The sequence below is a fragment of the Suncus etruscus genome, chromosome 3 (assembly GCF_024139225.1).
Source record: "Suncus etruscus isolate mSunEtr1 chromosome 3, mSunEtr1.pri.cur, whole genome shotgun sequence".
Taxonomy (NCBI): domain Eukaryota; kingdom Metazoa; phylum Chordata; class Mammalia; order Eulipotyphla; family Soricidae; genus Suncus; species Suncus etruscus.
In genome coordinates, this window is record NC_064850.1 from 64,341,192 (window position 1) to 64,356,053 (window position 14,862).

Genomic DNA, 14,862 nt, shown 5'->3' on the forward strand with positions numbered 1-14,862 from the left:
GTAAAGCTATTTGTTAATTAATTCAGTTTCTGTCTAGAGCTTCTTCTGTGTACCATGTCTACCATTTAGTTTTAGTAAAAACCGTTTCTATTCAGGTACCAGGATTTACAATACTGTTGTCATATTTTTCATCCTTACATCATTCTCACAACAGGGGCCAGAACACAGCGGTAGGGTATTTGCCTTGCATGCAGGTGAACCAGGATGGACCCGGGTTCGATTCCCAGCATCTCATATGGTTCCCAGTGCCAGGAGCAATTTCTGAGTGGATAGCCAGGAGTAACCCCTGCGCATAACTAGGTGCGGCTAAAATACCAAAACAAAAACATTCTCACAACAGATCGATCTCTATGAAAAGTTCTTAACCTTAAGTGTCTCACTTTCTCATGGGCATTAAAGAAAATTAACCAAATTTTGATAAACAGTCTAGAAATATTCAGGCACAAAATTGGGGGAGGCACACCCAGAAATACTCAGGGGATACTCTTGGTGGTGCCCAAGTGACATTTTGGGATGCTAAGGATTAAACCTGATTCAGCCCTGCACAGAGCAAGCATCCTATCTGCTGTACTAGCTCTTGCACCAGAGGCACCAGATTTGATCCTACTTTTAATCTGTTTGAAGAATGTGAAGAAATTTACCAGGTAGACATATGGAAGACATTTTATAAGGTATGTTAGAATTGAAGGGAGTATTAAAAGGAGTGTGAGGACTTATAATTCAGGGACAAACAGGGGTTGGTTGTAGTTGCAGCAACTGGTTCCATAATAAGGAATGATGAGAAATGAGAACAGGGTTAGATGAGACAGGACCTGAAAGACAGACCTTTAATACCATGCTGAGTTTGTGCTTTCTTCTGGAATCAAATGACTGTAAGCTACCTAGTACCGAATTTAAAAGAAAAACACTCATTAGATTTGTCAACCTAGAAAAACTACTGGTGGTATTGCAAAAGAGATACCATTTAGGAGGCTGTTGAAATAGCCACACCTGTACTCTATAGTGAATTAAGATTAAAAGAATCTTTTTTTATGTTGGACAATATGGTGCTGGGGGATGAAACCTGGGTTTGGCTGCATACAAAGGCAAGAGCCTTATCCACTGTAGCATCCCTCCAGCCTTAATCCTTTCTTCACTTCATTTCTCCCCCCTATCTCCTCCCTCCCACACCCAGACTGCTTAGGGCTTATGTCTCTCTCTGTGCTTAGGCCAGATTGGGGATTGATTCCTTACCCACAAATTCAATCCCTGGCACCACAGGTCTTGTCCCCAGAACCACAGGTATGCCCTAGTAGGCTAGAAAAGTACAAAGCACTGAGTCAGTCTGTCTGGTTGGCTGAATGTCTCCTTGAGTGAGTCCAGGCTAGGAAGATTTGGGGCATCCCCACCCAATAAAACAAAGAATACCACACATGTCCAAAATATCACCCTCTTTTAGCTCAACCCACCCCACTTTTCATGTGTACTAATTACCTACACAGAAACCTGAAGACATTAAAAAACTATAGCCAACTAACTAAAATTCCCCAATGATTTTCTTGTACACTCAGAAAACCCCCCAAACCTCTCCTGGTCTCCAGGATTATACCTGCTCAGTTACAGAACAACCCAACCATCTCCCTGAGCAAGCCTCTCCCAGCCCTTCGTTATCAACACCACTGGATCCAATCTCAGTGGTGTTTGCTGCTGAAACCTATCCTGCATCAAGGCTTTCAAGCTTTGCTTTTTCTTTGCCTAGAATGTCTTTTTCCTAGATCATCCTTCTGGTATTTATATGGTCTTAGTTCAAATGTCAATGCTTTAGAAAGACCTTCACTGATTATTTCTGATTTAGCTCCTTTGTAGCATTGATCACTATCATTTAGTGTTAATAATTTATATATAGGTTATTTTTTTAGTATATTTTGTAACTTGTCTTTGCCACTAAAATATTAAGGACTTGGTTTATTTTCTCAATATTGTATCCTAGGTCTGTAAAAATTCCCCCCCCCCCAAATTAAAATGGCTCAACAAATAGGGTGCATGCAAAGTATGCAGGAGGCCTGGGTTACCACAGAATCCTCCATGAACCACCTAGCACATACCCCAAGCACAGTCAGGAGTAGCCCCTGGGCACAGCCAAATGTGGCCCCAAAACCTAAATATAAAAACAAGAAAATGAATTAAGTACTTCATATTATACATTATATGGTAAATAAAACCAACTGTAAAATTTCAAATTCATGAAAACATTCTAATTTATGGTAGGAATTTTTTGTTGTTTTTGTTATTGTTTTGGTTTTTGGGTCACACCCTGCAGCGCTCAGGGGTTATTTCTGCTCTATGCTCAGAAATCGCTCCTGGCAGAGTCAGGGACCATATGGGATGCTGGAATTTGAACCACTGACCTTCTGCATGCAAGGCTTAGCTCCATGCTATCTCTCTGGCCCCCATGATAGGAATTTTATCATCTAAATGTAAATCTAATTTATTTAGTGGATTATCTAGCCACTCAGAACTTTTGCTTCTGTTTCCTATCAGCAATAAATACAGTATTGTATTATAAATATATAAATATTATCATTTTTGTTGTCAAGATACATTACTATTGAATTCAGAGAGATAGTACAGCAGGTAAGGTATTTGTCTTACATGCTGCCATCTTAATATGATTTCCAGCACTTCATATATATCCCCAAGCACTGCCAGGAGTGATTCCTGAGCACAGAGCCAGGACTGGACTAAAAATAAAAGAATAATTAGGGCTGGAGAGAGATCATGGAGGTAGGTAGGGCATTTGCCTTGCATGCAGAAGTAACATGATTCGAATCCCGGCATCCCAGATGGTCCCCCGAGCCTGCCAGGAGCGATTTCTGAGCGTAGAGTCAGGAGTAACCCCTAAGCGCTGCTGAGTGTGACCCCCCAAAAAAAATCCAGTTAAAAATAAAAGAATAATTAATAAAATACATTATTCTTGATAAATAACATTGATTTTTGGGAGGGGGGTTGGTTTCCTGGCTATACACTCAGAAATTGCTCCTGGCAGGCATGAGGGAACCATATGGAATGCCGGGAATCGAACCCAGGTCAATGCTGGATGGCTGCGTGCAAGGCAAATGCCCTACCACTGTGCTCTCTCTCCAACTCCCAGCTATCTTTTCTTATGCCTCCCAACTGAAAGAAATTTGCTGATAAACTTCCTTTCAGACAATTTTTAAAGTGTAAATAGAACTTTCACTGATGGTTATTTTTATATGATAAAGTGTATTAACCATGTATTTTATGTAATTTGTTTTAGATTCTGAGATTTGAAGACAGTTTTTGGCTCAGCATCACAGATGCCTGGGAAACTTTTAAATCTGGAAAGCTATAAAACACAAGCCTGCTTTGAAGTGTAGACCATGTGTGATTGGTTAAACTATACTCAGAATGCCCTATTGGTCAGCAAATGAAAGAGCAGAGCTGTCATTGACATTTTTGGCATGAGGTAGCAGCAATTATGTTGAGTGGTGGTGGACAAGCCCGTGCTGCCATATATAAACTTACAAAAATAAATCATGCGTGGGTCACAACAGTTAGACCATTTCGAAAATACATGAGTTCTATACTTAACTCTTGATCCATGGGATAAAATCACCTACTTTAGAAGTTTCATCAAGTCCATATTTTATCTTCTAGGTGTAGTTATTTCTTTTTTCTTGCTTACATCTTTGATGGCTTTTTGGTAACTGCAATTATGAAACTGTTCTGACTTAATTCTTTTTTTGTGGGGGGGGGGCCATACCCGGCAGCGCAGCTCAGGGGTTACTCTTTGATTTGTGCTCAGAAATTGCTCCTGGCAGGCTTGGGGGAGCACATGGGGTGCTGTGGGTCAAACCCTGGTCTGTCCCAGGTCAGCAGCGTGCAAGGCAAATTCCCTACCACTGTGCTATCACTCTGGCCTAGATTTAATTCTTTATTAAATTGATACAACATCACGTTGGAAAAATAGAAGTAAATAAAGACTGTGAAGCATGAAGATCTACCTTTAGATAATAAGGTAGTCTATAGAATAATTATAGTTAAACACTGAGAATTTGCCTCAATTAAAACAACTTTAAATCACTATATCAGGGCTGGAGTGATAGCATAGCAGGTAGGAGCCTGCCTTACAAACGGCTGACCCGGGTTCAGTCCCTAGCATCCCATAGGTCCCATGAGCCTGCCGTGGAGTGATTCCTGAGCACAGAGCCAGGAGTAACCCCTGAGCACCACCAGGTGTGACTCAAAAACAAAAACAAAAAGATCACTATATTATTTGGAACTTTTTGGAGTATGTAGATACATATCTCTACACCAGTATCTCACTTGGTGCCTGCTGAGGTGGAAAATGATGTGCTCTTCTCCACATTTTACAGCTGAGGAGGAGTCGTCCAGTGGAGTCTGGGTGATTTCCAGTAGACTGATGTGCCTCATCAACCAATGAAGCCTGTGGTGTAGAATGGCCTTGGGTTGGGGAAGTGGCCATGGCAGAGTGAGCCCCAAACAAGGCTGCTCTTTAAAAATCAACTCCGGGGTAGAGTGATAGCACAGCTATAAGGCATCTTTGCACGCTGCAGACCCGGTTCTATCCTTCTATCCCCAGCATCTTATATAGTCCCTTGAGGACCACCAGGTGTGGCCAAAAGTAAATAAAAATTAACTCTGCTGAGAAATAATTTCAATAAAGCATACAGTTAAAGCAAATAGTTTATTTTGGAAAATGTGTAAATAATTTCATTTCGGATATAAAATGTTTTCATCAGTCTTCAAAAGTCCTCTGCCTCCTGGCTGTCAGCTGCCACCCTCACACACTTGTTACTGGATTAGTTTTGCCAGTTCCAGAATTTCAGGTATATGAAAGTATAACATAACACGTAACTTTTTTTTCTTTTTTGGTTTCTGAGCCACACCCAGTGATGCTCAGGAGTTACTCCTGGCTATGAACTCAGAAATCGCTCCTGGCTTGGGGGACGTTATGGGACGCCAGGGAATCAAATCAAATCAAATCTAGGTCTGTCCTAGATCAGCACATGCAAGGCAAATGCCCTACTGCTTGCACCACTACTCCGGCCCCATAACACATAAATCTTGAATTGAATTCTTCTGCTGATATTTTTGAAATTTTTAATGTTCCACTTGCTACACAGTTTTAATAATTTGGGGGGTATTCTGCAGCAGCGCACAGGAACTAGGGCTACTCCCAGTGATGTTTTTGGTACTTGGGGCCCAGTAGGTCACACACCTGGCAGTCTAAGGTGTGGGGAGGTTCATGTGGTGCCAGGGATCAAACTCAGCATCTCATACATTAAAGGCATCTAGCCCTTTGAGCTTGCTCCCTAGCCCCTTTATTAGCACTTTTGTATTTTCTGTCTTTTTAATTTTAGTCATTCTAGTGTGGATTAGTATTTCTTTGTAACTTTAATTTCTTTCTGAAACTGCATGCAAACCTACAATTACCTCAAAATTAAAAGTTTAATTAAAACTTTAAACTATTTTTAGCTACGTACAGCTATAATTTAGAAAGCTTTTAACAAGATGATTCTAAAGTGCTTATTTACAGTCTCTAAAATTTGAGACATGCTTGTCCACATGGTTAGTGAATGTTAAACTAAAATACAACTTAGTTCTATAACAGACTTTCTCAAAGTGGGGTGCTGAGAATTCAGGGTGGTGGAAGTAGCTACCTAGAAGTAATCAGGGAGCATTTTTTGATTTGTATGCTTAAAGAAGGTCAACTTCAAGTTCAGTGCTGAGCAGTAGATTTTATTATAAAGGAAGGGAGTGAGTAGTCCAAATCTGTTGTGAACCTCTGTTTTAGAAAATGTAAGTCGTAATTCTGTACTCTCTTCCTATGATGGTAATTGTTTTCTAAAGTATTTATTTCAGACTAGTAAAAATATTACTAGTTTCCATTAAAATGAATACAGTAGAAAGCATGGTTGGGTGGGGGTTCTATTGACAATGTAGTGTCTTAGTAGATCTTGTTTCTAAGGTCTTTGGGTAAGGGTTAGAACATGTTTCATACACACTTGTGAACCCAGCAAATACGTATCCACTTGTTACATATTAAATATGTGTTGTTTTTTTTCGGGGCTGGAGAGATAGCATGGAGGTAGGGCGTTTGCCTTTCATGCAAGAGGTCATCGGTTCGAATCCCAGCGTCCCATATGGTCCCCCGTGCCTGCCAGGAGCAATTTCTGAGCATGGAGCCAGGAGTAACCCCTGAGCACTGCCGGGTGTGACCCAAAAACCACAAAAAAAAAAAAAAAGAAAGAAAAAAAAAAAAAGATTAGATGACTGCTAAATATGTGTTGTTTTTTTTTTTACAAGAGGACATAGTTTTTACTTTCAGAGGACTAAGAGTCTAGAGAGACAAATGAGAAACCGGAAGTTTAATTCATGAGCTACTGCCATCAGGTGGAGAATAATTATTAGGGAAGCTTTCTGGGGTGGTATTTTAGTGTACTCCTGGATCTGTGTTCAGATCTGTTGGGGTCAAAGCTGCCATATGGGGTGCTGAGGATTGAACCTTGCATGAAAGGCAAATATCCTACCTGCTTGCTATCATTTTGGCCCCCCAAACTGATTTCTTTAAAACTCAGCATAATTCTCAGAAGACTCATGTAAGCTGATATATTATGTATTAGCTATTTCCTCCTTTTAATTTTTATTGCTAGAGTATTTCGACAAATTACTTGAGATTATGGTAATCAATGATAATCAGTTTTCTAAATGTAAACATAAACATAACAGTGTGACCTACAGTTGAGCGTCCAACAAAAATTCAGCTGTGTTTTAGTTGTTTTTTATTTTGCCATTTTAGTTGTGGTGCAATATCAAGTGATGCAATCACTCACTGCTAGGGACTGATCCCTGGCACCCCGTGTGGTCCTCCAAGCCCTGCCAGGAGTGACCCCTAAGCACATCTGGTGTTGCTTTAAAAAATAACACATACAGGAGCTGGAGAGATAGCATGGAGGTAATGTGTTTGCCTTGCATACAGAAGGTCGGTGGTTCGAGTCCCGCATCCCATATGGTCCCCCGAGCCAGCCAGGAGTGATTTCTGAGCATAGAGCCAGGAGTAACCCCTGAGCGCTGCTGGGTGTGACCGAAAAAAAAATAAATAAAACACATACAAAATGATGTCTATACCTACTGAAACTGCCTGGGTTTCTGTATCTAATTGTAACCAACAGGAATGGCAAGTATTGCTGGATTAGAACCACATTTTGGCTCTGCCCTTTTCTGTACCTACCAAAAGCTATCAAATGTGACTACCGGGCCCGGAGAGATAGCACAGTGGTGCTTGCCTTGCAAGCAGCCGATCTAGAACCTAAGGTGGTGGTTGGAATCCCGGTGTCCCATATGGTCCCCCGTGCCTGCCAGGAGCTATTTCTGAGCAGACAGCCAGGAGTAACCCCTGAGCACCGCCGGGTGTGACACAAACAAACAAACAAACAAACAAAAAGTGACTACCAAAAGCTAAACATGTGAGATGCATCCCTTAGGAGGTATGGCTTGGGGTGGGGGAGCCATCAACAATTGGAAATTAAACATTAGACAGTTTATTATGTAGGTGTACTTGCAGCTCCTTATATTTATAAGCTTAGGCTCAAGCTCCTGGCTCACTCCTGATAGAGCTATGGCACCATATGTGGTACTGGAATCAAACCTGGACCTTCTACATGCAAAGCATTTTGTAACTTGACTCTGAGTTGGAGTCAGCCCTTTTTTGAAGAGCTTTGAACTTTATTTTAATGGGGAAGTATTTTGTAAAAATCAAGGTATGAACACATGCATTTATTGAAACTTTGGTTTATTGATTCTAGTCTTTTCAGAACAGGACTAGGAAAACTATATGAGTGTATAATCATAGCATCTAAATGATAACCTCCAATTTGGAAGGGATACCACAGGTTTCTTCCATTATTCGATCTTCTCCTTCCTGGAGGCTTGTGCACTGCCTAATACAACTCGGCAAGGCACAGTTGTGTTACCCCGTGGGCCCACCGTAGTAAGGATCTGTGGCTGTGAACCAAGTCCATCTGCTTTATTGAGCATCTGAGCATTTACTGGCCAGGCTCTAAACTTGTGTTGGCTGCATTTGTATCTCGTGCATTTTTCAGCATATATTTTGGGCTTCCAGCTGGTAACAGATCGAAGTGTTTGCACAGTGCAGATTACCAAGTTTCTTGGTTTTTGAGTGGTTCACTCCTTAATGTTAAAACCATGTCATTTTTGGTAGTGGCTGATCAAATCAGGAGGTGCTCAGGACTTCCTAAGCTGTGATCCAGAGTCACTTCTGGGTGGTGGGTGGATGGTGTGGTGCTGGGGATTGAATCCAGATCCTTCTGCAAAACAGACACTGTTGACAATGGGCAGTGGTATATACCTGAGAGTGGGATTGCTGGGTCAGATGGCTGTACTTTGCACCAAACTGCCAACTGTTTCCATAGGCTGCACTGTTATTGCTTTCCCTGATACTGGCATCTTAACTATCTTCTGTGCTGCTCTTAGATGTTATGGTCTATTCTGCCACCTGGTGGCCACATTATGTAATTGTTACTTCTGCCACTAGATTACTGTATTTGGTGTTAATTGAGCCCTAAATTCAGACTTCTGGGTTTGAACCCCCATATCACTGCTTCCTTGCTGACATCTCATTAACCTAAGGTTACGTAATCTTCTCAAATGGTTATGAGTATTAAAATGCATCTTACATGGTTGTTGGAGTAAATTTAATAAAATGCTAAAAGTACTACATGATGCATAACCATCTTAGCTTCTGTTATCCTGTTCTTATTGCTTTAGATAAGAGATTAGATATATTTTATTTAGTGATATAATTGCTCCAGTTGGTTGACTGTAGCCTAGTATTTAAGTGCATTATGTATATACTTTGTTACAGGCTTTTTAAAAATCTACTTGAAATTTTGTGTTGTCAAATTTGTGTGAACAGATAGTAAAAATGGATGCTGGAGCAATAACATAATGAATGGGGCATTGCCTTGCCAACCCAGATTGATCCATGTTATCCTATATGGTCCCTCAGGCATGTCTTGATTTAGAATACATGAATGTTTTTATGACTCTTTTGGTTTTTTTTTTTTTTTTTTTTTTTTGGTTTTTGGGTCATACCCGGCAGCGCTCAGGGGTTACTCCTGGCTCTATGCTCAGAAATCGCCTCTGGCAGTCACAGGGGACCATTGGGAATGCCGGGATTCGAACCACCATACTTCTGCATGAAAGGCAAACCCCTGGGTCCGGAGAGATAGCACAGCGGCGTTTGCCTTGCAAGCAGCCGATCCAGGACCAAAGGTGGTTGGTTCGAATCCCGGTGTCCCATATGGTCCCCCGTGCCTGCCAGGAGCTATTTCTGAGCAGACAGCCAGGAGTAACCCCTGAGCACTGCCGGGTGTGACCCAAAAACAAAAAAAAAAAAAAAGAAAGAAAGAAAGAAAGAAAGAAAGAAAGGCAAACCCCTTACCTCCATTCTATTTTCCGGCCGCATGTTTTCATGACTCTTGAAGTGTTTTCTACATTTGTTCAAAAGTAATGTTCCCCCTAAGAGTTATGCTCTTCAGTACTATTAAATACTAGTTGCTAAGAGCTTTCATCCATAAAACATTGACCTCTAAGACCAGCTCACTACTTTCTAGGGCATATGCAATAGAAAGGACAAACATAAATAAACGAATCAGGGAAAGGCCAGTGAGAGTGGATTTTGCAGAACTGGGATCTCCAAGCAGTAGGACTAATCTAAAACAACTTTCTGAAGGAAGTACAATATGAAATTATGATCTGAATTTGAAACAAGTATTGACATTTTTCCCCAACTTAATTTCTTAGTACCTACTAATTATATGTACAATAGAAAGAACACATCAATAGTAAATGATTTGAACTATATATCCTTACATGCACATTTTTTTATTTTGGATTTTGGGCCACACCCGGTGACGCTCAGGTTATTCCTGGCTATGCACTCAGAAATCGCTCCTGGCTTGGGGGACCATACGGGACGTCGGGGGATCAAACCGCAGTCCGTCCCAGGCTAGCACCGGCAAGGCAGACATCTTACCCCTTGCGCCACCATACCGGCCCCCCCTACATAGATAATTTTAATAATTCTCAGAGTTAGGAAAGTTATAGAAAATAAGGACTGACTCAAGCACAGAACATAGGAGTAAAGCACTTACACAGTGCCTAGCAATTAAGCTATGACTTAGAAAAGTCAGTGTTGGTTTTACAATTGCAGTATGTTTCAGGCCAGGCATCTGCTTTCCTATAAGTACTGCTATGTGTTCACCATCCTGGTTTTCTATTGCCAAAAGTCACTTACTTATCTCTATTGTAAAATGTTAGTCTTTAGAGGGAGTTTCCTTCTGTCCTTTCTTCAACCCCTGCTGCTTGCCTAGGACCGTGGTGGGTGGGGTGAGTGGGAATATGATGAAGGTCCTTCTGCAGTCTGTCTAGCTAATTAGAGAAGTTGAACTGTACAGGTGATTGTATCTGTTTTTGCTTTTTGTAATTAGGGATAGAGACTTTCTGCATTCAGGCAAGTGCTCTTGACATACTGTACCAATTCATGGACTTAGGTATAGTGTAGTACAGTGACATTAGTCAGTTTTCCTAGTGGCTGCTCTCATTTAACACTATCTGGGTTTATTTATATATATCAGTGCTCAGAGAGAAAAATATAGAGGCTAAGGTACTTGTCTTGACACGCTACCAGTCCAGACCCTGACACCCCATGTGGTTTCTTAAGTCCCTGAACAGTCAGGTGTGACTCCCAAGCCTGCCTCCCCAATAAAATATACATTAACAAAGCAAAATAAAAATTCACATGAAATTCCTGTTCTAGGTGAATGGGATGGAAAAGTTATGAATGGGATGGAAAAGTTGGAGCCAGGAAAATAATTTTTTTAATCTTCCAGTGTGATAGATGTTGATTGTGTTAATTAGACCCAAGGCAATCAGAACAAAAATGAGGATACATTTTAGAGCATTTTGCAAGTACACAGTGTAGATGTGAAGGAGGATGAAGAATAGTCAAAAAGGATTTTGTATTTTATAAATGTTGCTGAATCCATTAAATTAGGAGAAAGGAATTTCCTTTGAGTATTATAACATTTGAAACATACTCAGTATTTGATAGATTAGATTAGCAGAACTTTTGTTTTGTTTTGTTTTGTTTTGGGGGGGCCACACCTGGCGGTGCTCAGAGGTTACTCCTGGCTATCTGCTCAGAAATAGCCCCTGGCAGCACAGGGGACCATATGGGACACCGGGATTCGAACCAACCACCTTAGGTCCTGGATCAGCTGCTTGCAAAGCAAACACTGCTGTGCTATCTCTTCGGCCCCTGCAGAACTTTTTTTTTTTAAAGTAAATTTATTTTGTTTGGGGGAAGCCCCATCCAGTGGTTCTCAAAGCTTACTTCTGACTCTGTGCTGATGGGTCACTTCTGGTGGAGAGCCACAGCAATGCCAGGATTGAATTGGGGTCAGCTGTGTGCAGTGCAAATACCTTATCCCCTGTACCAGGTTAGCTCATCTTTAACTTGTACTACATATGCATCCTTATTTAGGTGCATCTTCCGAAATCTTATTTTACTGGTTTGGAAATACACTTAATATTTTTAAATACAAAAAAAGCAATTTCTAAGTATAATTTTGTGACTTTATTTTTTTTCCAGAGTGCTCATTTGGCCATGATAGATACCCTAATGATGGCTTACACTGTAGAAATGGTCAGTGTCGAGAAAGTAATTGTGTGTGCTCAACAGTATTCAGCCTTTTTTCAAGCCACAGATTTACCCTACGACATTGAGGATGCTGTCATGTATTGGATCAATAAGGTAAGAATATACACACAGTGGATGAAAAAGTGTCTGGATTCCTCAGAGGCTGCTGTGCTGTGCTGTGCACTGAGTGTTTTGTTCTCAGGTTCTGTCTGTGGAATGTTAAACCGATCTGAGTGGTGAAAGGGCCTGTGGAGTGATGGTGGGGACCCCTCAGATGTGGAGTAGCCAGACCTGTATAAAAGACACCTTGGAAAGTCCCTTTCTCTTCCACCACATGTGAGGTTTCAGCAAATTTTGAGCCAAAGTAGGTCCTCATAGATACCAAATTGTTCTGTTGAACTTGATCTTGGACCTCCAAGAATAAAAACACAGGTCAAGTGCATGCAAAACACAAAAGCTTCTCTTATTAGCTTTTTAGCCCCATGAATTTTTTTTCTTCCCTCTCTATGTATGTTTGTTATTTTCCATCAATAATGCTCTTTTCCTTATTTCTATTATTGTTAGGATCTCATCTTTAGGCTCAGTTTCAAGTTACTTCTTGAGAGGCCTCAAAGAGCCATTCTCCCAAAATAGATTTCCTAGCTCTCATTATTTTCTGTTCACATAATCTTTCTGGGAGATATACCACTGGTGCTCAAGAGCCACGTCTCGTAGTGCGGGGATCAGACTTAAAGCTCCTGCATAAAAAGCTTGTGCTCCAGCAGGCGGAACCCTCTGCCTGAGTGCAGAGCCAGTGGATGCCCTGAAACAGCCAGGCATGGCCCCAAATCAGAGCAATGAATATTCTTTAAAGCTGGAGATATAGATAGTATACTGCATGTCCCAGGGTTGATCCCTGAACACAGAGCCAGGAGTAAGCGCTGAGCACTCCTGGGTCTGGCTCTAAAACAAAACAAAAAATTTGTTTACTAAATGACAATATTGATAAATAATAAGCATTAAGATGGAATGCAATTAATACCTTTCTCCTCTAGTACTCCAACTAGTTTTCATTTTATAATGGATGTTCAATAGGTGCTCAATAAGTATTTGATGAATTAATTAATTACTTTTAGAAAAGGACATTATTTACTATAGGAATTCATTATCTATTGTGGACTAATTCTTCCGGTTGATAAAATGCAATTTTCATTTGATTCTGATACTTGATAGTAGGATCTGACACAGGCAGTTGAAAATACATGTCATATCTTTAAACCTAATATTAATATTTAAACCTAAATGTTTTTTATATTTAAGGTAAATGAACACTTGAAAGACATAATGGAACAAGAACAAAAGTTGAAAGAACAACACACAGTTGAAGCACCAGCAGGTCAAAAGGTATTTATTTCAAGGAGGAAAAATATTCGCCTCTCTATTTGCCTCTCTAATTTGCCTCTCTCTTGTTCTCTATTTGAACAAGACTGTGCTTGTTCACATACTCACACTCTGTTTGGGGAAATTGTAATAGTTATTTGCATTAACAATCTTAAAATAATAAAAAAATTAAAAAAATAACAATCTTAAAGTGATCACTATATCCCAGAATGCTTTGCTAGAAAAGAAACAGCTCATTAGCATGTGTGTGACACTGGGGATCAACCCCCCGGGTCTAACACATATGAGGCTTGTGCTCTGCTGCTGAGCCAGAGCCCAGTCTCCTTTGCCTTTTAAAGAAATAGGGATATATTCTTTGGGAACCACTAGAGAGTCATGTAACATTATTGCCATTTAATATAGGCAGCTGCTTGCTTTCCTTATAGACTATTAAAATATTAAATGAAATGTATTGCTAACTAGCATTTCTCTTCCACCACCACCCCCAATTAATTAATAAAATTTTATTTTGTTGGAAAAAAAAACTATCTTGTTCAGCGTTGGTATTTGCTTTATCTGTGCACTTAGTGAAATAATCTTTCTTTGTGGCCCTTTGGAAAGAATAGTGCCTTGCCAGGCCTGATGATCTACTACATTGTAATTATTATTGCAAATTCAGCCTCATCCTTTCTTTATGATTCCTTTTTGTGATACACATTTACTTGTGTGATTCTAAAACTTAAGTAAAATTCTTCATTGCCAAAGTACGAAACAAATCTTGGGTATTCTGAAAGAATTTCTATACTGGAAAAGAAATGGGAAAGATAAAGTCACTAGAAAACTGTATCTTTCACCATAGTAACATTTAAAAAATGCATGGACTGTAATTTTGGAGCTCCAGTATTGTAAGTTTTACTATAGCATGTTTATGGAAAATAATTCTGATAATTTGACTTTTACCTTTTTGCTCTCCTCTTCTTCCCCTCCCTGCTTTCTCTGAAGTCACCTTCCAAATGGTTTTGGAAACTGGTTCCAGTAAGTTTATCTAGATACTTCAGTTTTCTTTCCAGAATTGTAATTGTAGGGGGTAAATTCCTTTGCTGGTATATCGTCAATACAATGCACAAAGATTGGATTTGGAAAATGGAAATATTAAATAAAACCCAACTAAAATTTGGACTTGAAGAAATAATTTAAAGGATAAACATCTTTTTATCTTGTCAATATTCACAGACCATGAGGCTGGAATGAAGGATAGCAGGTAGGATCCTTGCCTTGCATGTGGTTGACCAAAGTTTGATTCCTAACATCCCATATGGTTCACTAAGACCTACTGAGAGTGATTCCTGAGTGCAGAGGCAGGAGTAAGCCCCAAGTACAGTTGGGTGTGGCCCAAAAACAAAAAGAAGGAAGGGAGGGAGGGAAGGAGGGAGACAGACAGACTTGATTTTCTGTTGTCAAGTATGACCATACAACCAAGAATTATTCAGCAGTAGATGTACATCACTGCTTGTAGGAAGCTTGTGTGCTATCCCTGGCATTTTGAAACAGATTAAAAACAAACAAAACCAAGTGTGAACATAGGGGTTTTACTACAACTAAATAGGAGTCTTGTTAGTTATTTGTATTTTATAACATTTATGGAAGAATCCTTTCATTTTTAGCTTGAAGTATAGAATATGCTTTTTGTGTGGTTAAAAAATTAAAAAAAATTGTTTACAGGGGCCAAAGCAATAGCACAGTGGGGTAGGGCATTT

At 40.0% G+C, this 14,862-nt stretch overlaps 2 protein-coding genes across 3 annotated transcripts in view; one reads left to right on the plus strand and one right to left on the minus strand.

Annotated features, from left to right (window-relative positions):
• DDX59 (DEAD-box helicase 59) overlaps positions 1-14,862 on the minus strand; it is a 205,875-nt gene that overhangs the window by 145,720 nt on the left and 45,293 nt on the right. The window lies entirely within an intron of this gene.
• The window catches only part of CAMSAP2 (calmodulin regulated spectrin associated protein family member 2), a 90,133-nt gene that overhangs the window by 42,614 nt on the left and 32,657 nt on the right, over positions 1-14,862 (plus strand). Inside the window, exons 3-5 of one of the 2 annotated variants that reach the window (XM_049770584.1) lie at positions 11,699-11,860; positions 13,046-13,129; positions 14,108-14,140. In XM_049770584.1, the coding sequence (XP_049626541.1) occupies positions 11,699-11,860; positions 13,046-13,129; positions 14,108-14,140 (279 nt within the window). The remainder of the gene's footprint in view (positions 1-11,698; positions 11,861-13,045; positions 13,130-14,107; positions 14,141-14,862) is intronic. The other variant, XM_049770585.1, reaches the window with a different exon arrangement.